Source organism: Solenopsis invicta, chromosome 2, assembly GCF_016802725.1.
Source record: "Solenopsis invicta isolate M01_SB chromosome 2, UNIL_Sinv_3.0, whole genome shotgun sequence".
Taxonomy (NCBI): Eukaryota; Metazoa; Arthropoda; class Insecta; order Hymenoptera; family Formicidae; genus Solenopsis; species Solenopsis invicta.
Genome location: NC_052665.1, coordinates 26,017,640 through 26,044,604, shown reverse-complemented (window position 1 = coordinate 26,044,604; position 26,965 = coordinate 26,017,640). Strand labels below are relative to the sequence as shown.

General features: G+C 43.7%; 1 protein-coding gene across 1 annotated transcript; it reads left to right on the top strand.

Moving 5' to 3' along the window:
* The first annotated feature begins 721 nt into the window (after nt 1-721).
* Nucleotides 722-5,323, top strand: LOC113003849. Its single transcript, XM_039446196.1, has 2 exons — nt 722-5,003; nt 5,064-5,323. The coding sequence occupies exons 1-2, from the start codon at nt 722-724 to the stop codon at nt 5,321-5,323; spliced, it is 4,542 nt and encodes a 1,513-aa protein (XP_039302130.1).
* Nucleotides 5,324-26,965: the final 21,642 nt, after the last annotated feature.

Sequence of the window (26,965 nt, the reverse complement as noted above, 5' to 3'; positions counted from 1 at the left end):
ATTTTTTTTCACAATCTTAAAATAACACTGTAGATAATAATTATTTTCCAAGCTCATGTCTACCAAGTCAAACAATCAGAGATGTACGATAGACTATTTATAATGCACTTGGTACAGGTACGTAATAAAATATCTTTCACTATACTCTATACGTAATAAAATATCTCTTACTATACTATATACCGAACACAAATGTTGTGCGAGATCGCATCCAAATTGTATCCGACGGCCGAATTGCTCGTTCTCGCGCCGCGACCAAGCCAGCAGCGGCGTGACAACGCGTGAACGGCAGCGGGAGAGAGCGTGATCTCCGGTGTTTACGCGAGCTTCTAGAGGAATTCGGGATCGCCGTTGTTGACTAAGCATAAGCAAAGGAAGTCGAATAACAGCCTCGACAACCGACGGATTCCTCTAGAAGCATTCCTCGCGCACATTATAAATAGGTGGCTCAGTGCCATTAAGGGCACTTGCTTCGAAACTGTACTCACGTTCGGTGCGTCGCCAACGTTTTGAAAAATAATAAATTCAAGCTAAGCAATACTCAGTTCGTTTCAATCAGTACTCCGCGTGCCCATTTGCCGAAACAATCGGCACATTTTCTGGTCCTTCGAGCCGGATCGTGCGTCGCGGCCGGTGCATATCTGCCTACATTTTCCTCTCGCGGAGTAAACGTGCCAGTGCTGTAGTGTGAGTGGTGGAACCCGACCTCCAAATTATCCGAATGGAGGCGTTATTGGAGCAGCAATCTGAGCTCCACGGACGCATCTCTCGCGTCGTCGCGAACCTCAAGAAGACCGGTGTCGCGAACCTGACCGTCGATCACGTCCAAGCGGCCTTGGCCATTTTGGAGAAGCGATGGGCAAAGTTCGAGGAAAACCACGATAAGCTCGGGCTTGCTCACGGGAAGGAGTTAAGGAAAACCGAGTACTATACGAGCGACCATGCCGAGGAGGTGGAGATGCTCTACACCAGCCAACGAGCTGCATTAATGGACCTGGGACGGTCGTTGAAGGCAAAGACCGAAGCAAATGTTTCGACGACGGTCAGGGCCGAAAGCAAGCAGCGAGCCCCGCTTCCTCGGCTCGAGCTCCCAACGTTCTCCGGCAGGTTCGAGGACTGGCCGGTATTCCGTGATCTATTCGACTCCATCGTCGGTCAGGATCCGCATCTGTCCGACGTCCAAAGGCTCCACTATCTAAAGACGAGGGTCAAGGGAGGAGCGGAACAGCTTCTGAGGGGCTTGCCCTCGACGGACGCGAATTATGAACGTGCGTGGTCAACCTTGAAAGGTCACTATGAAAAAAAAAGGTTGTTAGTCAAGGCTTATTTGTCCGCGATTACATCGTTGCCCAAAATGAAAGCGGACTGCGTAGCCGACCTGCGACGGATCTACCATGGCATGGTAGCATCCACCCAAGCTTTGGAAGGTATCGGTGAGCCCGTTTCCAATACCACTCACTTGCTCGTGCATCTCATGGTGGAGTTGCTCGACGCGGGTACAAGACGTGACTGGGAAAATTCCATCGCGAAAAAAAGCGACCCGCCGTCGTTTGACGAGTTCAAGGACTTCCTCGAGGAACAGCTTGTGACGCACGAGTCGCTGCGGTCTGTCAAGGGGGAGTCCTCCTCGGGAAAATCCGCTCATCACACCGGGAGGCAGAGCGGAGGCTCCGAGCGCAGCTGCGTGGTGTGCAAGCAGAATCACTTTATTATGAACTGCGAGAAGTTTCGTCGGAAACCTGTAAAGGAGCGGTTGGAGGTAGTGACCGCCAATCGACTGTGCATCAACTGCATGGGACGACATCAGGTGAGCGCGTGCTCTTCGCCGAAGGCGTGTGCTAGGTGCGCCGCGCGCCACAACACACTCCTACATGACGCGTACGAGGCGGCTCCGGGAGCCGTTGTAGCACCTTCGCCGTCGGTGCATGCCGCGCAGCACCCTCACTTCGAGCCCTCGCAGACGCTTCTCGCCACCGCGCGCGTTCTGGTGACGGATCGATTCGGAACTTTACACGCGGTTCGAGCCCTCATGGATCCGGGATCAGAGACTTCGTTGATCACAGAAGCGCTGGCCCAACGCCTGCGACTGCCGCGGACACCGGCGTCCGTGGCAATTTACGGAGTGGGCGGGTTGAGGTCGGGGGTGTCGCGGGGACGAATCGCGATCAATCTGACCTCGCGCGTTGGAGACGCGGTGTTTGCCATCTCCGCCTTGGTGATGCCAAGACTCTCGATCTACGGTGGTTCCGTGGAAGCTAACTCCAGCGGATGGTCGCACATCCGCGGTCTTGATCTCGCTGATCCTGACTTCAGTTCTACGGACCCAGTCGAGCTGCTGCTCGGTGTCGACGTCTACGCCAAGGTGGCACGACCAGGCTTGCGACTGGGAGGTGATGAGGAACCAATCGCGCAGCAGACCGCTCTAGGATGGATCATCATGGGTCCGGTAAGCTCTTGTCAGGTGACCACAGCCTTGACTTCGTTGCAGTGCTCCGCTGTTGACGATCTGAACGTATTAGTGCGTCGATTTTGGGAACTGGAGGAACCACCGCGAGCGACACTCCCCCTGTCTCCGGACGACGCGGCTTGCGAGGAGCATTACTTGCGATCGCATTCACGGGACGCCTCGGGACGTTACGTCGTCCGACTCGCGACTCGCTCGACTCTGCCGGACTTACGTGACACGCGATTCACCGCGCTGCGAGTGTTGCAGGCGAACGAGCACCGCTTCCGGAGGGAAGTCGCTCTTCGTGACGCGTACTCACAGTTCCTGGCTGAGTATCTTGAGCTTGGCCACATGACGCCGGCGCCTCCCTTACCGGCGGATTGTTCACGCGCCTGTTTCCTGCCCCATCACGGAGTATGGAAGGGCGACGGCGAGGAGGCTAGGATCCGCGTCGTGTTCAACGGCTCCTCACGGACATCCTCTGGTACCTCCTTAAATGGCGAACTTCTTGCAGGACCGAATTTGTTGCCGACGCTCTGCGACGTGATAACGCGCTGGCGTAAACACCAGTTTGTTCTCGCTGCGGACATCGAAAAGATGTACCGGCAGATTTGGGTGCATCCGGAGGACCGTGACCTTCAACGGATTTACTGGAAGATAGGCAGCCGAGTCCAGGAATTCCACCTTAACACGGTTACTTACGGGCTGGCCAGTGCACCCTACTTGGCTGTTCGAACGTTGCGTCAGCTTGCCGAGGACGAGGGTGCGCGCTTTCCTCGGGCCGCTGAGGCCCTGCGGCGGGACACCTATGTGGACGATGTACTGTCTGGGGCCTCCTCTCAGCTCGAGACCTGCGAGTTGCGCGAGCAGCTGACTCAGTTGTGTTTGGCGGGCGGCTTCCGCTTGCGCAAGTGGGTCGCCAACAAGGAAGACCTGCTGCGCGACATCCCCGCTGAGCATCGGTCGTCACTGCCGTCGACGGTCGCGTTGACGTCGGAGGAGCACGACGTCCTGGGGATACGTTGGCTTCCCGCTGAGGACAGCTTTGCTCCAACTGTCAAGAGCATGACAGAGGAGCTGGTCACCAAGCGCACGGTGTTGAGGCAAACCGCGCGTCTCTTCGACCCGCTGGGCTGGCTCGCCCCGGTCGTAATAAATGCTAAACTTCTCATTCAGGCGGCCTGGCTACGGCGACTTGACTGGGATGCTCCCCTTGCTGCAGACGACGTGGAGTGCTGGCGACGGTTGCGGACGGAGCTGCCCGTCCTGGAGGAGATCCGCATCCCGCGCTGGTCACGTGCGGATTCTCCGGGCGCGCTTATTGAGATGCACGGTTTCGCCGATGCGTCGGAACGCGCCTACGGAGCGGTCTTATACCTCCGCACAATCGCGGACGGCAGGGCGTGGCTGACGCTGCTGATCGCCAAGACGCGAGTCGCGCCGCTCAGGCAGGTCTCCCTTCCGCGACTGGAGCTTTGCGCGGCTGCTCTGTTGGCTCGGATCGCGGCTCACACCGCTTCCGTCCTGGCCCTGGATGGAGCGGCGATTCACCTTTGGACGGACTCCACAGTCGTCCTGGGATGGCTTCAGGGACATCCCACGCGATGGACAACCTTCGTGGCTAACAGGGTCGCCGAGGTCCAGGGAGCACTGCCGGACGCGCACTGGCATCACGTGCCGGGGCGGATCAATCCGGCCGATTGTGCTTCACGGGGAATGACACCCCTGGAGCTGCGAGTGCATGAGCTCTGGTGGCAAGGACCTCAGTACCTGTGGGCGAGCTCTGCGGCTTGGCCGGCCGAGACAGCAGTGGCCTTGAGTCGTGGGCTGCCTGAGCAGCGAGCTGCTCGGGTCCACATCGCTTGCGAGGAGCAAGAGCCGGAGGAGCTGACTCGCTTCTCCTCGTTGCGCCGTTTGCTTAGGGTAACCGCCTGGATGCGCCGCTGGGTGACGTTGGCAACTTCGCGTGCCGACTTGACGCGGGGGGCGGTGCTCTCGGCTACTGAGCTGGCAGATGCTCGGGCCATGTGGATCCGATGCGCGCAGAGGATTGCCTTCCGGGACGAGATCAAGGCTCTATCGAGAGGGCATATCGAGCGCTCTCAGGGTCCACTCCGGTTGCTGAGTCCGTTTCTCGACGACAAGGGACTGCTGCGCGTGGGTGGCCGACTGAAGCACGCGCTGTTGAATGCTGACCAGCGTCATCCCATAATACTTCCGCGGGGCTCGCATCTCACCTATCTGGTGGTCGCGGACGAGCACGGCCGTGTGCTTCATGGAGGTACCCAATTAACTCTCGCATCGCTGCGCCGGAGGTATTGGGTAATACGAGGTCGGCAATTGGTGAAGCACTACATTCATCGTTGTCTTCCATGCTTGCGATGGCGGGCGGCGAATCCCCAACCACGGATGGGCAGCCTCCCACGAGCCAGAGTCGTTCCGAGTCGACCGTTCACTCATACGGGCTTGGACTACGCTGGACCGATCCTCCTGCGTACCACGAAAGGTCGAGGTCACAGGGCCTACAAGGCCTTTGTGGCAGTCTTTGTTTGTTTCAGTTTGCGAGCCGTCCACCTCTAGGTCGTTAGCGACTACACGGCTGATGCCTTTCTTGCAGCGTTCCGGCGCTTCGTGTCCCGCAGAGGATTGTGCTTGCACCTGTACAGTGACTGCGGAACTAACTTCGTGGGCGCGGATCGACAGCTGCGCGGTCTTTTGGGAATGGCGAGCGAGAGTAGCCGAAGTATCATAGGAAAGCTAGCGGAGGAGGGTGTGGAGTGGCACTTCAACCCTCCCGCTGCCCCTCACTTTGGGGGCCTCTGGGAAGCTGCGGTCAAGGCCTTCAAACACCATCTGCGCCGAGTCATCGGCGAGTAAACACTGACTTACGAGGAGATGGCTACGTTTTTGGCCGAAGTAGAGGCGTGTCTTAACTCTCGACCGTTGCAGGCGCTTTCGGACGACGCCGACGAATTGGATGTGCTGACGCCGGGCCATTTTCTCGTTGGCGCTCCGTTGAAGGCTATCCCCGAACCGGCACTGACGGGGATTCCCCCCAGTAAGCTGACACGCTGGAAGCTACTCCAGCAAATGAGGGATCATCTTTGGCAGCGGTGGTCGCAGGAATACCTCCAGGCGCTGACCCCTCGACCAAGGTGGTGGCGTGCGAAAGGTGGCCTGAAGGAGGGTCAGCTTTGCCTGCTGAAGCAGGAAACAACGCCACCGACGCGGTGGCCCTTGGTGCGTGTCACGCGTCTCCACCCGGGTGATGATGACGAGCGGGTCGTGACCGTTCGGGGAGCTACAGGGGAGCTTCGGCGGCCAGTCATCAAGCTCGTCCCTCTTCCGACGGACGAGGAGAGCACGCAGCGTCATGCCTAGCTGGGCTCACTCAGGGGTCGCATTCGGAGGAGGATCGCTGTATTATGCGCTCCTGTTTAAGGTCTCTCCTCTGTTCGCACAGGGCCAGTTGAGCGGGTTGTGCGGCCCGTTGAATAATAATAGTACATAGTCTTACAGTAGCATTAGGTATAATGAGTTGTGTTCTTAGGTTGTAAGGAACTAGCCGGCATTGTTGCGCTCTTTCGGGCGGAGTAAAATCGCCGAATTTTTATCGGCGAGGCGGGCGGGATGTGCGAGATCGCATCCAAATTGTATCCGACGGCCGAATTGCTCGTTCTCGCGCCGCGACCAAGCCAGCAGCGGCGTGACAACGCGTGAACGGCAGCGGGAGAGAGCGTGATCTCCGGTGTTTACGCGAGCTTCTAGAGGAATTCGGGATCGCCGTTGTTGACTAAGCATAAGCAAAGGAAGTCGAATAACAGCCTCGACAACCGACGGATTCCTCTAGAAGCATTCCTCGCGCACATTATAAATAGGTGGCTCAGTGCCATTAAGGGCACTTGCTTCGAAACTGTACTCGCGTTCGGTGCGTCGCCAACGTTTTGAAAAATAATAAATTCAAGCTAAGCAATACTCAGTTCGTTTCAATGCACACTCCGCGTGCCCATTTGCCGTGCCGAAACAATCGGCACATTTTCTGCTCGAAGGACCAATTTGGATGCGATCTCGCACAAATGTAAATAAAGTATATACCCTTAATATTAAGCATATCAACATCTCTCTAAGAAATATGCAACATAAAATAAATATATTAAGTATAATTATGAATACATTTAGATTTTCTTTAGCAATCTTAAAATAATACTGTAGATAATAATTATTTTCCGAACTCATTACGTCTACCAAATCTAACAATCACAGATGTACTATATATGATGCACTTAGCACAGGTACGTAATAAAATATTATTTTTTACTATACTATATACGGAATACAAATGTCAATAAAGTATATATCCTTAATACTAATCATGACAACATCTCTCTAAAAAATATGCAACATAAAATAAAAAATTAAGCATAATTATGAATAAATGTAGATTTCCTTTAACAGTTTTAAAATAACACTATAGATAATAATTATTTTCCAAAATTATGTCTACTAACAAGGAAACACAGGGAAGTGTCCGCCTCAGATTAAAACGAGTTTTTAATATGTTGTAGTACAGATAAAAATAAGGGACACGTAATTTTTTATACGTGCCCATACGCACTTTAAGGGGGTGAAACACCCCTTTGAAGAAAATCAGTTTTTTTCTTTCGAAGCGTATGCCGTCGAAACTATAGAGATAGAAAAAAATGTTTTAAATGAAAGTTGAATGGCTCCAAGAGTAATTTATAACAGCGGAAAAAAATTTTTTTTTTTAATTTTTTTTAATACTTTCCCCTACCATATTCCCCTTACCTATTTTTTTTCAAAATTTTTATTATTTTTATAAGCAAAATAAAGCTTATTTTATTACGAATTCAACAGTATATAATAAAGTTACGATACAACATTCCCATTTTCCAAGAATAATTAAAAACCTCTCTATACGCACGGTACGCGCACCCGTCCGCGCGTTCGTGCGCTACGGAAGTGACTCCCTCCGATTTCGACGTGCCTTTAATATGTTGTACAGATTAAAGTAAGGGACACGTATTTTTTACACGTGTCCTAATACACTTTTAAGGGTGAAACACCCCTTTGAAGGAAATCGGGTTTTTTCTTTCGAAGCGTGTATCGTCGAAACTATAAGAGATAAAGAAAAATGTTCTGAATGAAAGTTGAATGCATGTTTTTCTCGCATAATATGACAAAAACATTTGGAGGACAGTCTGTGTCTAACATGAAAACGCAGACATTGAGAAAAACATTTACTACAAAATAAAACGACACTACACTAAAGAATAACAACAATTACGGTGTTGTAAGACATTAATTTCTTGTTTAGAAAATAATATGTAATTAATATAAGTTAAACATTTATTTACTGGTCTACATGATTCAACTAGAATATTTGTTCTCTTCAACATTTTATAAATAAGGAGACTTGGATTACAAAAAATTATTACTCACACATTCTATACCTTCACTATCTAACGCCAGCTCATCAACTAACAACAAGAGAACTAACATAAAATTAATTAAAAAATTAGTTAGAAATTTCATCTTTTATACTGCATTTATACAATTCAATTAATGTGTTTATTAAATTTGATTAGTGTAGAAATATGCATAACCACGCTACTGGCCCGTGCACTTTGGGTCATTTCCTTACATACGTAACTCTTGAATCTATACATGTCAATACTGCCGAGACGTAAACATTCTATTTCAAGATAGGAAATTTTGTTCTCTTGTTGAACATTTAGTTCTCTTGTTGTTAGTTGATGAGCTGGCGTTAGATAGTGAAGGTGGAATGTGTGAGTAATAATTTTTTGTAATCCAAGTCTCCTTATTTATAAAATGTTGAAGAGAACAAATATTCTAGTTGAATCATGTAGACCAGTAAATAAATGTTTAACTTATATTAATTACATATTATTTTCTAAACAAGAAATTAATGTCTTACAACACCGTAATTGTTGTTATTCTTTAGTGTAGTGTCGTTTTATTTTGTAGTAAATGTTTTTCACAATGTCTGCATTTTCATGTTAGACACAGACTGTCCTCCAAATGTTTTTGTCATCTTATGCGAGAAAAACATGCATTCAACTTTCAATCAGAACATTTTTCTTTATCTCTTATAGTTTCGACGATACACGCTTTGAAAGAAAAAACCCGATTTTCTTCAAAGGGGTGTTTCACCCTTAAAAGTGTATTAGGACACGTGTAAAAAATACGTGTCCCTTATTTTAATCTGTACAACATATTAAAGGCACGTCGAAATCGGAGGGAGTCACTTCCGTAGCGCATGAACGCGCGGACGGGTGCGCGTACCGTGCATATAGAGAGGTTTTTAATTATTCTTGGAAAATGGGAATGTTGTATCGTAACTTTATCATATACCGTTGAATTTGTAATAAAATAAGCTTTATTTTGCTTATAAAAAAAATAAAAATTTTGAAAAAAAATAGGGAAATGGTAGGGAAAAGTATTAAAAAAAATTTTTTTTAAAATTTTTTTTTGCTGTTATAAATTACTCTTGGAGCCATTCAACTTTCATTTAAAACATTTTTTTCTATCTCTTATAGTTTCGACGGCATACGCTTCGAAAGAAAAAAACCGATTTTCTTCAAAGGGGTATTTCACCCCCTTAAAGTGCGTATGGGCACGTATAAAAAAATACGTGTCCCTTATTTTTATCTGTACTACAACATATTAAAAACTTGTTTTAATCTGAAGCGGACACTTCCCTGTGTTTCCTTGTAAGTCAAACAACCAGAGATATAATGCAATAGGTTGGACAATACAATCAATTTCATGATCTACTAAATTATTGGGGCAATAACACCCACCAACACCTTGCTTAATAAGAAGAAAGTTATGGAGGCATATTAAAACCTTTACTATTTTGTCGGTATTATTAGGAGAACAGCATAGAGAACGTCGCAGTATTCTCCACTTAGTAGTAAGTATGCCAAAAGCATTTTCGATTACTCTGCGTGCCCTTCTAAGTCTATAATTGAAAATCTGTTCACGTTCACCTAAATCTTTCTTTGGGTATAGTCACATCATGTAACTTTTTAACAGAAAGGCTTTGTCTCCCACAAAAAAGTGTAGAAATATTATGTTTGAATTGGGGAGCAAACATGGTTGTGGCAAATCAACGGATTCCTTTTCCAAAGCTGAACCAAATGCGGATTCAACTCATATGCCTCCATCACTCATAGAGCCTATAATATACGAGGGCAGTCCGATAAGTACTTAGCCTACAAAAGAAAAACGAAAATTTTGGAAAAGTGTCGATTTATTTCTCAACATAGTCTCCTTTTAGCTCGATACACTTGACCCAGCGATGCTCCAACTTCTTTAATCCATCTGAAAAATACGTTTTCTCGAGGTCTGCAAAGTAGGCCTCCGTGGCGGCGATGACCTCCTCATTCGACTCAAATTTCTGCCCGGCGAGTGACTTTTTCAAGTTTGGAAACAAAAAAAAGGCGCACGCAAAAAGGGGCCAAATCTGGAGAATACGGTGAATGGGGCAGCAGTTCGTAGTGCGATTCGACCAATTTGGCCGTGGCGACGGCGGAGGTGTGAGCCGGTGGGTTGTCATGATGGAAGAGCACTTTTTTCTTCGCCAAATGGGGCTGTTTTTTCTGCAATTCGGCGTCGAATCGGCCCAATAATTCGGCATAGTAGAGCCCTGTGACCCTTTTGCACTTCTCCAAGTAGTCGATGTAGATCACACCTTGTGAATCTCAAAAAACGGTAGCCATCACCTTTCCGGCCGATAGAACAGTCTTCACCTTCCCGGAGCACCTTCGCCGGATGAAGTCCACTGTTTCGACTATTCCTTGGTTACTGGTGTGTACCAGTGGATCCATGTTTCGTCGACGGTCACGAAACGACGCAAAAACTCTTTCGGATTGCGCTTAAACAGCGTCAAACACTGCTCTGAAATGGTCTCACGGTTGCGCTTGTTGTCCGAATAAATGTGGCACCCATCACGCCGACAGCTTTCTCATGCCCAAAATTTCATGCAGGATATGACCTACGCGGTCTTTTGAGATGCCTACTGTTTCAGCTATCTCGCGCACCTTCAATCGGCGGTCTGTCAATACGAGATCGTGGATTTTTGTCACGTTATCCTCCGTGGTAGCCATTTTCGGGGCACCTGGGCGTGGCTCATCAAAAACCGACGTGCGACAACGTTGAAACTCGTTAAACCAATTTTTGACGGTCGCCATCGAAGAAGAAGAGTCACCGTACACAGCATCCAAGCGCTCTTTGATTTCGTTGCGCGATTTCCCTTCCAAAAACAAGAATCGAATCACCGACCGATATTGCTTTTTTTCCATTTTTCTAAAATCCGCGAACACGCCCGCTTCCACACGCGGTCAAAACAAAACTACGAGTCCGATTCGGCTGAAATTTTGACAGTAGCCGTCTACGAGAATCTACTACACGATAGTAAATCTCTTTTGCGATACTGGCACCATCGGGCAGTAAGGCTAAGTACTTATCGGGCCGCCCTCGTACATATATACATATATACATATATACATATATACATATATATATATATATATATATATATATATATACATATATATATATATATATATATTATGACGTGGCAGTTTTAGCTGCCTCGCCACTCCGCCTTCCGCCTAAGCGTCGCGCAAGGAGACGCGTATGACCGGGTCGGGCACTCATCGAAAGAGCGAAATCTCCGGCGGGACTGCGTTGCGTGTTATTTCATTTATTTATTCGCGGCTTCTTTTATGTAACCGCGGGCACCTCGACTAGCGCTGCCGAAGGACCAGCAGCGGCGAGGGAGACGGACAGCGACCGGGAAGGGAGAGGGCGATCGTCCAGGGCCGGCGCACTGGAAAACGCCGACGGAGAGGACGAGATAAGACGTGGCGACAGCTAAGCGCCACGCAAGGGAGGCTCGCAAGTGGCACAGCTGATGGACGGGCTGGGGCGGACGAACGGCCAGGACGAGGGCCGTCGAATGCCGGCTGTCCATCAAGGAGTGTAGCGGCGAAGAATCGTCGCGGGAAATCTCTGCTGCTGTCGTCCGCGAGGACGACGAGAGCGGCGAGGATATCGGATGCCGACGGGGGCCGCACGACACCTGCGGAGACCCGACACTGCGCTGCCGTGACGTCACGGCTAGATAAGGGCGGCCGCTGATAGGCCGCGCCGCTAGGCGCAAGGATATCGCGCACCCTGGGGAAGGGGTAGCGCTCATCGATCGCGCATCGAGCGCGATCCTCTTGGCTTTTGCGTGCGACCCGTCCGACTGCGTGCGTGTGTGGAAACGAGCGAGCGAGTGCGAGATATCGGTCAGCTATCGGCCTGTCCGCTATCGGAAGGAGTGCCCGGCCTTGGCGAGCGAGTTGAGAACACCCGAAGGAGGACCGTGCGGAAGTCGAGGTGACCCTCTAACCTTCGTGTAAAGCCACGAGCTGTCGGTGTCGACCGGCTCGCGTTCTGAGGTGGAGCCATTAGGTTCGTGTGCGAGTGCGTCCGCCGCGTGGCGATTGAACGCACCTTGCTTCTTGGTGTTTGGCTGGCTCTCCACCTCAAGCGCGAGACCTTGTCGAGGCACCCAGCTGTCGGCTGCCGCGTGTGTTTCGGCTGTCCCGCCGTAGAAGTTCGCGAGCGACCGGCTTTACGGGAAGCCGCAAAGCCCTCGCGCACGTGCGCGAGTCGTGTTACGGCCATGATCGCACGGCCGCTCGGGTTATCGGTGCGTTGTTACAGCGTGCGTGTTTTATTCATTTTGTAGCGCGGTTCCGGCGACTGCGTTGTCTCCGGCGCGAATCTTATTGTACGCGCTTTCGTCTTGGAATTGCGGGGCTCGCTTTAGCGGAGGCTCCGCGTTCGCGTTCTTGCCGCGCCGGTCAGAGCGCGCGTGATTGGCTGCCGCGCTTCACGCAGGACCAGTCGTCGTGATCGGCGCGTGTAGCGTAATTATGGTCGGAGTCGAAATAATTCCCGCGTCCGGCTTACTAATTTCTGTTGTCTACTCCTTATCTCGTTGTTTTTCTTTACTACGCTAACCGCTTTTTTTTTCTTACTTGATTGTATACCATCGCTATTATTCACTACAATACATGTGTTCTCTCTCTGTTATATCGGCCTGACTTTACTTAATTTCTCGCCTACCCGTCTCCTCCAGTAAGAGAGCCGCTTCGTCCCTGTCTCCGCTACCCCGCCCCTCTACCGGTTAGAGGAGCTAGCTGGCCGCGTGCGAGCGACGATTCCGCTTTTGTGTGACGAGTTATCGCGTGATACGAATTGGCGTTTAGCGTGGAAAAGTGAACCCGGCGACGCGACCGGCGTAATCGCGTCTGGCGCCCAATTTCGCGATTTGGTTGGAATCTAGCTGTCGGTATTCTCGTCGCTCTCGCGCGCGCTTCGTGTAGCGTCTCCGCTACCTTGTTTGATCGCGTACTTCGCCGTTGCTCTCCGGCGTCCAAAAAGTGCGTGACAATATATATATATATATGCATATGTGTGTGTAATATGCCTCCATAACTTTCTGCTTATTCAGCAAGATGTCGGTGGATGTTATTACTCCAATAATTTAGTAGATCATGAAATTGATTGTATTGTCCAACCTGGTGCATGGAGAAATGAGATTACTTAACATCAAGTACAAAAATTGCATAGAACTTATTCTAACAATGCTGGAAAAGCAATAATTAATTTTAGGAATATACTTTGAGATTATGTCAAATAATATTCTAAAATTAGTTATATGCTTGGTTTTGCAGACACACACGCGCGCGCGCGCGCGCATACACACACACACACACACACACACACACACACTCACTCCTCACTCATTCACTCACTCACTCACTCACTCACTCACTCACATATATGTCCAAAACTAAGCGCGGAAAATCTTTGCAAATGTGGTTGTTCTATAGTGAAGAGATGATTATATTGTTTAACTGACATTCTGTAGTCTTTATAAAATAATTCATTATCTTTATTCTGAAGATGTCGGAATAAATTTTCATAGTGATCACTGTTACGTCTGGCGAGAAAATTTTTATTTTCCCGGGCCATCCGTACTAATAATAGCCTAATTAGAATCCGGAAACATCCTCCGATCAGTTGGATAAATCCCGCATCAGTATCATAAATCGATATCGCTCGATTTCAAATCTCATACGGCTTGGCTACATCGTGCTGCCCCCTTGACGCGCAACACCCGCGAGCGTCCATTAGCGCGACACAAACATCGTGCGCGCCGACCCCTCGGCTCGCGACCCCCTCTGATACCGACAAGCTCCGCGCGTTGGAATTCTATTCATCTTTCCAATTTAATACAAAATATTAAGAACGGCAAATTTATTATTATCTAAGCGTGATCCACTCATGGACGCTTCCCACTGCTGCGCCATGCAACTCCGATCGAAACAACTCTAAAATCACGGCCAATAAAAATGCCAAATAATTTTGAATCAATTAATCTCCTACGAACGATAATTAAACCTTAACTTTTTATATGTAAAACTATTGCATGTGCTTGGCGCTATCGCCTCGTACACTCTCAATTCTAATATAAATTCTATTAAATTCTATTAATTTTCTGAGCACTGGATTTCGCGTCGGTGCTTGGTATGCGGTGCCCCCGCGAGTCGCGATCCCCGGAGAAGTCTACAAGCGCTCCCGCGATATAGACGCAAGCCGCGCGGTCGCGGAACGGGGCGGGCTTCTAAGGGTCACACGTTACGAAAAACTATCGCTCCGAATTTTCCGCGAACCTGAGGAATCGTCCCGCGACACCTCTTGCCCATATCCTTGCCTATATAAGGAGCGAAATCGGAGCTCGAAAAGCAGATCAGTCTTGTTGGTCGAGTGAGATTCGCTGCTATCGGCGACCACCAACGTTCAGACCTCCAGGTACGATCTCAGCGACGGGAGGGTTTTACTCCTGACGAAGACGTTGGTCTTCGGGGTGGCCCCGGTCGGATCGCCTCTTTCCCTCTCCCTGCTTTCCACCAGAGATCTTGAGGGTTGAACCTCACCTAGCACTAGCTAGAGTGTAGCCTCACTCGTTTCTCTGCCTCCCTCCCTTTCTTCCGAGCGTTGGAGAAGACTCGCGAAAGCGACTCTCCAACGTCTCCTCTCTCTCTTCCTCTCCTACGGCGTCGAAGAAGACTCGCTAACGCGACTCTTCGACACCGTCCTTCTTCCTTTCCCAACCCGTCGAGGAAGACTCGCTAGCGCGACTTCTCGACGCTTTCACCGTCCCCTCTTTTTCCGTATAATTTCCACATTTAAGGGAGGCGTTCTAACGGGTGTCCACTCCGACCCAGCGGATTCGTCACTCGTAACGTATACTCGATCATTAATTTATTTTACTAAAATTCGTAGATCTTTTATACTGAGCTCTCTCTCTCTCTCTCTCTCTCTCTCTCTCTCTCTCGCGTTAAAGTCGTCCATTCGGAAGATCGGTAAGTTACCTGCTCATTTACGCATTCACGTGGCAATCCTTCTCACTGATTCGATCATGTATCTCCTTAAGGAGCTATGGGCAGAAGAAAGGCACCGTTCAAAGTCCAGAGGATCCCTTCGGGTTACCTCATTATCACACGCGACTAAGATATTGTACCACTTCCTCATTATACATATAAAAAATACATACACATTTATATTCAACCATTACACGCTCTGTCATTCATTTAATCCCACGCCAAGCTCAAGCACGCACGCTACAACTCCTGTAGCGTTAATAAAATGCTACTACATTTTCTAAACCTACTCATAAATCACCTAATAATATATCTTCCTACAATACCTCCTATTTCCCATACAAGGAATTTGTCGCGTATCCGGCCGTGTTATCAAACGATTCGGAGCCGCGACTGGTGACAGCTGCCTTAACACCAAAACTAACCAACGAAAAAGATCTACGTCCCGGAATCGCAACCTTCGCGAATCCGCGGACGTAACAATCACATTTCTCTTTATCAAAATAAACTGGTCTGATCCATCAGCTTCTATTCACTTGTGTCAACTTTTGCAATATAGTATATACATATGTATATACACATATATTCCTTTATACACACACACACATACACACAATGCACATGCACATACTGTACATGGTTCAAGTCTGGTATAGCACCATTCTATCTTCTAATAAATTAACAAGGAAACCTCTCAAAGTGTCATATCCCGATTTCAATGAAACTTTACATACATTTAAGCAACATAATTAGATGATTTTAGAAACTATCAGTTGCGGCCCAAATTCGGTTTCAAAAGGTAAAATCATCCTTTATGTGTATATGCGGTTTTCAGTTTTTTCCGTTGTATCTCGAAAACCATTTGAGATATCAAAAAATGTTTTATACAAAAAATTTACAGTAAAATTACCTCTATTTATTCACGTTATTAACATTTTTAAAAAATAATTATTAAAAATTTTTTTTTAATAATTATTAACAGAATTATTCTAAAAGAAATATTATTTATATGAATAAATAGAGATAATTTTATTGTGAAACTTTCGTATAAAACATTTTTTATATTTTGAATGGTTTTCGAAATATAGAGGGAAAAGCTAAAAATCGCTTTACACTCGAAGACTAATTTCACCTCTTAAAACCGTATATTGGCAGCAACGAATATTTTTTAAAATCATCTAATTATTGATGTACTTGACAAGACAAGCACACAAAACACTCGCAAAGGGAAGAACGAACACACAACACGAAATGATTAGACACTCTTTTATAAAAAAGAACATTGACTTTAATCAAATGACTGTGTACAATAATTTGTAGCGGAATTATTTAAATATCGCTTGACAGTACCGCGTCCCAAAACAGAACAAAAGCCGGCCGCGCTTCTTTTATCAAATTGATTGATCTTCCTTTGGCGAGCTTCTCAAGCTCAGTCGAAAAGCGGGCATAACATTGTTACCTAAATGTATTTAAAGTTTTAAACATCGGATTTTGACACTTTGTTTTTTTGACATTAAAACTTTTAAAATTAAAAAAAAATATTAAGTATTAACAAAATGATAAAGTGCTATCATTTCCACATCACCTTTTATGGGGTAAATTAGTATAGCGCGCTTTTTTTATAGTGGTTTCTCCTGAAGGCTTAATCCATTCTCTATTCTATTCTCTATTGTTTAATACACGAAATTCAAATGCCTCCCTCACTCTCTTGAAAGATATATTATTATTTCATAAAAATTCGCCTGACTTTTATATAACATAATATCTTTTATGTTATAATGCTACAAAATAATAAAATTTTTTAATTTTAAATCTGCACAAATTTCGATATTTCTATGATATCAAGAAGAATTTCCGTGCTATACATGGTGGGTCCGGAAAGTAATGTCAGTAATATTTTTACAAAGAATTTATTGAACTTTTTGGTACAACACATCAAAATGCTTCAAAATAGGATCCTCTTGAGTTGACACATCGGCTCCAGCAAGTTTTTCAGGCATCGAATGCGTTACGGTAGGCCGTCTCCGGAATGCTCTTCAAAGCCGCGGTACAAGCTGTTTTGATTCCCTTAATTGTTCTAAAATGCTTTTATGGGTTCCGTAACATTATCTAAAAAGTTGAGATCAGCACATGTCCAAATTTTCCTGGCACGTTTCAACTTGGCACAATTTTTGGTCGTCGGTTAGCACTTTCGGCATTATCTTCGCGCAAATCTTCCGCATGTGCAGATTGTTCGTAACGGTCTCATGACCGATAGTTTTTGATATGTCCAATAATATTTGTCATCAAAGACCATTGATTGAGTATCCGTTTAGTGTCACAGTTATTAGACGTGATGATGACAAAGTGTTCGCAATTATGATATTCTTAAAAAAAATGCTACATACAAAAATATTTCTTGCATCAAAAACACCGTATTATAGCAGGTGCACCACATATAGAGCAGAGTGGTATTTCTTGAATATCCTTTTTAGAGAATCATCACGTTAATATTAATAGCAAGATTTACAGTTATAAAATAATCAATATAATAAATTTATTGTTGTTGTTACGTCCTGCGGAAGTACCGACTCTTTTCCTTCACAAAACACCAAATATACTAAAGAATAAGCGGCCGATCCAACTCACGTAAACTCAGTGGTACATTATTCCGGGAAATATGAAAATGACATGACGAAACTCATGTAGAGAGCATGATCCGATGCCGGACACGTGTTCAATGAGCAAAAAGTTAAAGTCGTAAAACTGAATCTCACGCGTAGGCGTAGGTAATAAAAATTGGTGCACACGGCCCTCCTTAGACCAAGGGACGGCGATAGACAAAACAGGGTATAAAAAAGAAGATTTTATAGCGGAACGCGCAGTTTTATTTAGTTAATTCTGAGACACAGTCGGTGACATTTTGCATGTCCGAGTCTGTGACTCTCGGATCCGCGTTCTCCAAGTCCATCTACACTGTAAAATCTCGATCGAAAAGTGTTAGAAAATTCTGGTAGAAACCGACTCTGAGTCTCATGAATCGTGCATCGCACTCTCAACTATACACGACCGAGCCAGTCGTCTTCCGCCGTGCACAGGCCAGATTGGAAACCTGCGGCTCCCGAGTGTCTCACACATACACCACAGACATTTTAGTACAGCAACACTACCGCAATCTAAGATGAACAAAATTACTCCGCGATACGCCCATAACGGGAAATCGTAAGTAGCTGCCAAGCACTAGCGGAATCGCCGCAACTGTCGAGCAGAAAAAATCAAAGCATTGTGGAAATTCTTTGCGGAAGGATGCGATATTTTCGCCGCAAAGCTCAATGATAGCTTATTAGCCTCTAACTCACATAATTTACTCCCCGATTTTGGGAACTCGCGGCCGGAAAATTCAGGCACTTTAGCCTCAAATCTTCCCCACGAACCGCCCTTTCACTCACCCCTTGATTTTTCTGCTGTCGAACCATCTTAATCTTCAGTTCCTTCCTCTGAGGAACTCTCATTATCCTCCTACAAGCACTCCTCGAATCCCATCCAATCACTCCCCTCCAGATTTTCTTCTCCTCGAACATTACTCATCGATCGAACAACCCCCGTCTTCCCCCGAACACCGCCCTGATTCGTCCAACTCCTGTAACGTTCTTACATACAGAATCTTTCTTGACACCACTACTTCTTTGCTCCCTTCTTCTCCTGAATTTCCTATTTCTAACCTCGCCGACAAATACGAATCTCTTGCAATAAATTTGAACACACACACACACACACACACACACACACATACACACACACGCACACGCACACGCACTCGCACACGCACACGCACACCGTTTGTTATACAAGCATAGTTGAATATCATAATTTTCAAAATTATAATAAATATAAACATATAGATATAAATATATAAATGTAATTGTCAATCCTCACAGTCTTACTACGAGTTTCCGGGAAGGTTTCCTAAACCTTTCTTTTATTTAATTAATTATCAATTTTTATTTGTAATAATCCATTGCGTTTTTATGTTTTCACGTTAAGTTACTAAGTTATAATAGATATAAAAACATGTAGATAAGTATAAATATAATTATCAACTCTCACTATCTTACTACTAATCATTACTAAAGTTTCTGAAGTTTCCTTATTATTTAATTACCAATAAGAACAGGATCGTTTAATATATGTTTATTAAACGTAAGTATGGTGTAAAACAGGTATAGGTATATGGCAGATACGTACATAGGCAAAACGGTTTTTATACGATAGTGCAATATACGTTTATAATAATCGTTTTTATTACATATATATGATACAAAACGTATTTTATATGTTAAAAAATAGTTTAAAAAATACCAGAATTGTATTTACGTTTATAACACGTATAGAAATAATATCAAATATCATCATATACTAATTAAATAAACGTTTCTTAAATACTTTTGTGATTTGCAAAAGTTGTCCGTTTAAATAACGTATCATAAAATGCCAGAATCATATCTACGTTTATAAGACGCATAAAAATACTATCAAATATTATTATATATTAATTAAATAAATGTTTCTTAACCCTTAAACACACCGACACTGTAAAATACGGAAACACATTTTTGGGTCTGGGAGACTTTTTCAACTTTGAGAAGCAATAACTTTGATTACAATCAATATTTTTCTACGATTTTTTTTTTAAAACAAAAGTTTAAAATCTCAGGAGTGTGACTGCACAATCGGCATTGCCGAAAAACAATTTATTGTGAAGTTATAAAAGGAAAACTATTAAGCAAAAATGAGAAATTGGTCAAAAATCCACTTTTCCTTCAAAAAATCATATTTTCGCAACAAAAAACGTTGAAGGACTTTCAAATACGGCGTTTTAAAACTAAAGAGTCACACTTTCAAAATAAAATTTGGCAAAGTCATTCCTTTTAAAAAGTATAATTATGTAACATGGAGAATATGAGGTATTTTTGGGCATCTAAAAATCCACTTAAAAAAAAAATCATATCTTTGCAACAAAAAACTTTGAAGAACTTTACAATATGGCGTTTTAAAGCTAAAGATTCATACTTTCAAAAAAAAATTAAATCATTGTCATTTCTATTAAAAAATGTACATATGTAACAAGGCAAATATGAGGTATTTTTGATTAAATCGTTTCTATAATTCAAAATTGATGTGTTTCATGATATATTTCGGAAAAACTCTCTTTTCTACAGTTTATAGTATTCCAACTTAAGACAAAATATATGCGAGTAACATCCGCAAACCGACTTGTTCGAACGTATTTTGTCCAGCTTTTTTATGTAAAATACTCACAAAAAAAGTTTCACTTACACACTATATGGGTCGCATTGACCCTAACAAAACTTTGCTGCTGTGCCGTTCGAATACTAGTTGACCAAAAAAGTTGATCAACCATATCAATCAAAAGAGGAGATTTCAAACTCTTTTTACGTCTTGGTCTGAACCTCCTATCTCATTCCGTCTTCACATAGCAAGCGTTCAAAACTTCATATGGGGTCTCTCAGACCCACGTGTTTAAGGGTTAAATACGTTTGTGATTTGCAAAAGTTGTCCCTTTAAATAACGTATCAAGAATATCCAGGTATAATATACTTTTTAAATATGTTGTAACAATGCACCTCTGCACCGTTTCCCCCCGGAGCCACAAACCGCCCCTGTCCGGCCGAACACCCGCCAGACAAGCAAATAGGCGCTATGCGCCGATAAACGCTTCATTTTTCGCGCGCGCGAACAGCCCAGCGAACGCGCTGTTAACCGTGCAAACTCCGCGCACACGCGAATTAAGCCGCACGCTCCTGGCGTTGGAGCAACGAAGAACACGTACGCGCAAGCGAGAGCGCGATAGTAGACCGATCTCGGAGCAGCGGGGATGCTGTATTCCGAGGAGAACCGAACTCCACCCGAGCATCCCCGACTTTCCGAGATCAGGTATAAAAGGCGAGCGAGAAGAGATCGACTCTTTCCCGGTCCAATCTCCGAGCCAGACCAAGGAAATCCGTGCGGTAGAGCGAGCTGTGTCACCGCTGAGAGATCTCAGTGATTTCCGATCCCGCTTTCCTAATACCCGAGGAATCCGAGCGGTAGAACGAGCTCTGCCACCGTTGAGAGATCTCGACAATTCCGCCGAAATCCGTCTCCACCCCAAAGTCCGCGGTGACGACTGCCACCCCGGGGGTGAAGTGATCTTTGCCTCCATCGAGAGATCTCGAGGCAGCCGGCACCGGCGCACAAACGGGGATTCCCTACTAAGGGAATTCCAAAAATCACCTATTGCGAGACCAAATTCCGAGAACACCGGCGCGCCGTCTGAATAGCGTCCCAGTCCGCGCACGTCGCGGGCCTCAAAAGGTGCGAGAAGGTAAACATCGCGACGAATCCGCGTCGTAACCGAGCAAGCGCGACAAAGATAGCATTACCGCGCCGTCCTTTTGCACCGGCCGCGAGCCGAGAAGAAAAGACCAAGCATTGTAAATAACCACCGCCGTTCTTGTATATACCGCGTTTCTCTATTTTCTAGATTACACGGCCGTCTTTGTACAAAGTGGTATTTTCAAAGAAAAGGTAAAAAAAGCGCCTATGTGTGTGCGCGCACCTAAAAATCTTTATTCTTTTACCCAAATAATATGTATTAATTAATATTTTCTACAAAATCTCTTATTCCAACCTAAGTAGTATTTACTTAAAATAAATATCTTGAAATTGTGTTATCTTCTAATAAACATGATATACGTCTAAAAAACATGATATGACGTTTATTAAAAAAAAAATTTTTCTATCTAGCAGCACCATGTTTTTGTACATTAAAAATTTTTTATTTCAATAAAATTTTTTTATTTTGTATTGTTTCCTCTTTAATATTTTAAAATTAAATGTTGAAATACCACTTGAGTTGGAATAAAATTTTTCAATAAGTATTAAAGATGTTATCACTTGAATTTTTGAAATAGGAAGATTTTTTAATGACAATACAGAGAAGAGATAGTACCACGTGGGTTTTGTATAAAAATTAAAAGGTACTACCAGTTGAGTTAGAATAAGAATGCTTTCAAAAAAAATACAAATACTACCACTTGGATTTTGTAGAAAAAGTATATTAAAAAAGTATATTCTCTTTATAATAGGCGCACTTTCAAAGATTTCACGCATTTTTTTGAATAAACATATATCATGTTTATTAAACGTATATCATGTTTATTATAAGATTACACAATTTCAAGATATTTATTTTAAGTAAATACTACTTAGATTGGAATAAGAGATTTTGTAGAAAATATTAATTAATATTAGGAGTACAAATTGAAAACCGCCGTTTTCCAGTAAATAGCGCCAGCGGTAAATGCTGGCGCCAAACGTTAGATCAAAAATTTTTAATGTAAGGTTGGGCATCTGGCAACAATTCCTTATCATTGCAGTTGTGAATTTTTATCAGCGTTATATATTTTTTTGTGATCGAAGATGTCGAAATTTGTGCCCAATAAGCGTCATTTGCGGGAAGTTTTGCTTTTTGCCTTCAATTCGAAAAAATCTGCCGCTGAGGCGCGTCGAATGATTGTAAAAACTTATGGTGAGGCTTCCATTAGTGAAAGAACGTGTCGAGAATGGTTCCAACGCTTCAAAAGTGGTGATTTCGGCGTAGAAGACAAGGAGCGTCCCGGACAGGTGAAAAAGTTTGAAGACGCACAATTGGAAACATTACTGAATGAAGATTCATCTCAAACGCAACAGGAGCTTGCAGATTCATTGGGCGTGACTCAACAAGCTATTTCACATCGTTTGAAAACCATGGGAATGATTCAAAAGCATGGACACTGGGTGCCATACGAATTAAAGCCGAGAGACGTCGAACGGCGTTTTTTCGCGTGCGAACAGCTGCTCCAACGGCAAAAACGGAAGGGTTTTCTGCATCGTATTGTAACCGGCGATAAAAAGTGGATCCATTATGATAATCCAAAGCGAAAAAAATCGTGGGGCTACCGCAGCCATGCATCAACATCGACGGCCAAGCCAAACATCCATGGCTCGAAGCTCATGCTGTGTATTTGGTGAGACCAGCTCGGCGTGATTTATTATGAACTGTTGCAACCAGGTGAAACCATCACAGGAGCTCGCTACCGAACACAACTAATGCGTTTGAGCCGAGCATTGCAGGAAAAACGGCCACAATACGAGCAAAGACACGAAAAAGTGATGTTGCTGCACGACAACGCTCGGCCACATGTTGCTCAGGTCGTTAAAACCTATCTGGAAACATTGAAATGGGACGTCTTACCTCATCCGCCGTATTCTCCTGACATCGCCTCTTTAGATTACCACTTGTTCCGATCAATGGCGCATGGCCTGGCTGAGCAGCACTTCTATTATTACGAAGAGGCCAAAAACTGGGTCGATTCGTGGATCGCCGCAAAAGACGAGCAGTTTTTTCGACGCGGGATTCGTATGCTGCCCGAAAGGTGGGAGAAAGTAGTGGCCAGCGATGGACAATACTTTCAAGAATAAGTATGTAACCATTTTTCAACAATCAATCCTCAAATTTTGACAAAAAACGGCGGTTTTCAATTTGTACTCCTAATACACATTATTTGGATTGAAAGAATAAAGATTTTTAGGTGCGCGCACACACATAGGCGCCTTTTTTTACCTTTTCTTTGAAAAGGTAAATATCACTTAGGTTGGAATAAGAGATTTTTTAATTAATACTACAAATCAAAAAGGAAAAAGTTATTTATGTGTGAAAAATATTCCGTTTCTTGTTTCTAACTTTTAGTCTAGCATGGATTAACCTTGTGTGCATCATAGTTTGCTTCTGCACTTCCTGGCACCAGAAGTGACAAAAATTCATTCACCGTAGAAATTCCCAATACGTCTTCAAATAGACAGTTTTGTCTTGTAAATATCTATAAAAAAGCAATATAATAAATAACATTAGTAATACAGAGTTAAATAATAACGAGAGAAAAAAAAAATTGTAAAAGAAAAAATATATTTAATTTTTAATTCAACCTTCTGCGCTACAGCAAACATAGTTTTCACATATAACCATGCACCATCATGTACATACAAACTTCATCACGTTTATTTCAGGCTAGCTTCTTTGTCACCCAGTCAAAAGCTGCCACGTAATCTTGTTTCCCACCTAATTTCTAGTATATCTAAAACAAAGCATTAAAACAGCAATATAATAATTATTTAATAAAATAACATCATTAGTAAAATACAGAGTTGGATAATGAATAATAATGAGAAAGAAAGAAAAAAAATTGTAAATGGAGAAATATATTTAATTTTTAAGGTATAGTTTATTAATAAATAAAAATAAATACTAGAATGTTCATGCAATTTCATGCAGTTTAATTATATCTCAGGTCTCGTTCTCGACGATTTACAATGTAGTACCATCTTTCGCCTCGTGGCGCCGCAAACTTCAGAGCAAACTTTCTTTCCCTTTTCACCTTCCGTGCATCTATGTTTCATAACGTTTTTTGTACTTGTGAGAGTCACATCGCAGAGCAAAGAAGTGGTGAAAAGAGGTTTAGAAATTTATTATTTCAACAAAGAAAATGTCGAAGAGGAAAGAGAAGGACGCCGAGTTAGAGGCGTTGTCTGAAGAGATGAGAAATATGCGTAAAAAATTGAGGAGACTAACGAAAGCAGCGAGCGAGAAGCAGGCAACCGTGAGCATTGCACCGGCCGCCATTGAGGTACAGACGGTGCAGACAGAGAACAAAGAGAATGGTAAGTTTTAAGAACAGATTCTCAAAAACGATGAGCCTTCACTCGAGAGAAGACATATCGTAATGTTACAACATAAGCCTTCACTAGAGGAAGGATATGTTAGCTATTATATAACTCTTGTGACTATGCCATTAGAGGGGGGGGGGGGGGGGCAGATCGTAAAATTTTACACGAGACAAGAATGCTTATTTAAGTGTCTGTATATCGTAGATCCGCCGGTCGAAGGAAGCAGAAACTTCTCGATGGAAAGATATTCAGAAGAAAAAAAATAGGTTTCTTCTTTGTCAGACGAAGCTTCTGATACAGACGAGGAAAAAGAGGACAAAGACTCTGAGAAGGAAGACGGTGAGCAAAGAAAGCCTGAAGGTGTAGAAAGTGCACCAAGTCTCGACAAGGAGACACGAAAAAGACTCTGTTTAAGAACTGAATCAACGGACTCAATTGATACCACTTTGCATCCAATCTTAATAGAAGAATGGAAGAGATGGATGCAAAAAGGTTTATATGAAGGAGACGAAGAGGAAGAAAAAAAATGCAAAGAAGAAGAAAATAAACAGCGCGAGGAAATTATGAAAAAATTCCCTAGAAAGGGAACTTTATTTGTAGAAACACCAAAACTGAACCCGGAGATAATAGCTTATATGTCTGGAACGGCTAAGAGCAGAGACAAACATTTGGTCGCAACACAAAATGCTCTAGGTTCCGCTATGATTGTGGTGGCAAAAAGTATTTCCGAAATATTGGAACTAGAAGAAAGTGAAATTTCTAGTAAATTGTTACAATATTTAGGAAATGCCGGAAAGCTAATGGCAAGCTTACATTATCAATACTCGATTATGAGAAGAGCTTTTATTATCCCGGGTATTGATGAAAAATATAGAGATCTTCTAAAAAAATTCAGAAATCCGATCTCTTTGGAAGTGAATTGTTTAAAAGACTAAAACACACAAAATCTCTGGGAAAAGTGGTGGAAGATCTCGCCCCACAACACCAGACGAAAAAATTTTATAAACCAGCGAATCAGAGAAATCGGAGGAGCCTGCCGAAAAAATCCAGGGGCTATTCACAGCAGGCTCAGAAGTTGAAGGGCCCCCAAAGGTCGCTACAGTACAAGAACCATCAAAAGAACCCTTACTGGAGCGACAAAAAGTCGACAAAATCAAGCCACTACAGACGTTAGAGATGAGGAAAGTAGCTGGACGACTAAATTTTTTTTCAAGAGAATGGAAGCAATTTACAAAAAATAAGTTTGTTTTAAATTGCGTCAAGGGCTATTCAATCCGATTTGAAACACAATCTAGCCAAAGCTCCGTGCCAAAGGCACCTTTATTACAAGGATCTCAGACCTTGGAGAATGTTAAAAAAGAAATCGATAAACTTTTATCATTAGGAGCAGTCAGACATTGTACGGTAGAAAGTTCAAAATTTATATCATCCTATTTTTTAGTCCAAAAACCGGATGGAACTTTTAGATTTATTCTAAATCTAAAGGAACTTAATAAATTTATAAAAACGAAACATTTTAAATTAGAGAATCACCGTACTGCAGCAAATCTAATCTCAAAAAGAGATTTTTTAGCAAAACTAGATTTAGAAAACGCTTATTTTTTAATACCGATTGATGAAAACTCCTCAAAGTTTTTAAGATTTATTTTTCAGGGCCAATGTTTTGAATTCTTATGTCTACCTTTTGGTTTAAATGTGGCCCCTCATATCTTCAACAAGATTATGAGACCAATAGTGAGTTATCTTTGTAATAAAGGATTTGCACATGTTATTTATTTAGACGATATATTGCTTATCGTCAAAACAAGCATAGAAAATATAAAAATTTCCATTGATCTGTTAGAGTCCTTGGGATTTATTATTAACTACAAAAAGAGTAGTCTAGAACCTAACCAGCGTTTAGAATTTCTGAGAATAATGTACGATTTGAGGAAAATGGCTTTAGAGCTACCGGAAAATAAAAAACAAAAAATGATGGAATTTTTAAATCAGTGTAGTCCGGGAAAGATCATCTCTCTGAGACAATGGTCGAGTCTGATTGGTTCAATAAACGCGTGTTGTCGGGCAGTAAAATACGGACGTTTATATACGAAACAATTTGAACGGGTTAGATATTTAGGCTTACTTAAAAATAATAATGATTTTGATGCAAAAATTTGTCTTCCGGAAAGTATAAAATCTGATATTAATTGGTAGAAAAAAATAATTCCCAGAGCTTTAAATCCCATTAAATATGGTAACTATAAATGTGAGATATTCTCAGATGCATCCTCCACAAGGTGGGGTG

Coding starts and splice junctions, on each gene's coding strand:
- LOC113003849 (XM_039446196.1), top strand. CDS start 722: ATGGAGGCGTTATTGGAGCAGCAATCTGAGCTCCACGGACGCATCTCT. Junction 5,004..5,063: donor GGCAGTCTTTGTTTGTTTCA/GTTTGCGAGCCG, acceptor CCTTTCTTGCAG/CGTTCCGGCGCTTCGTGTCC.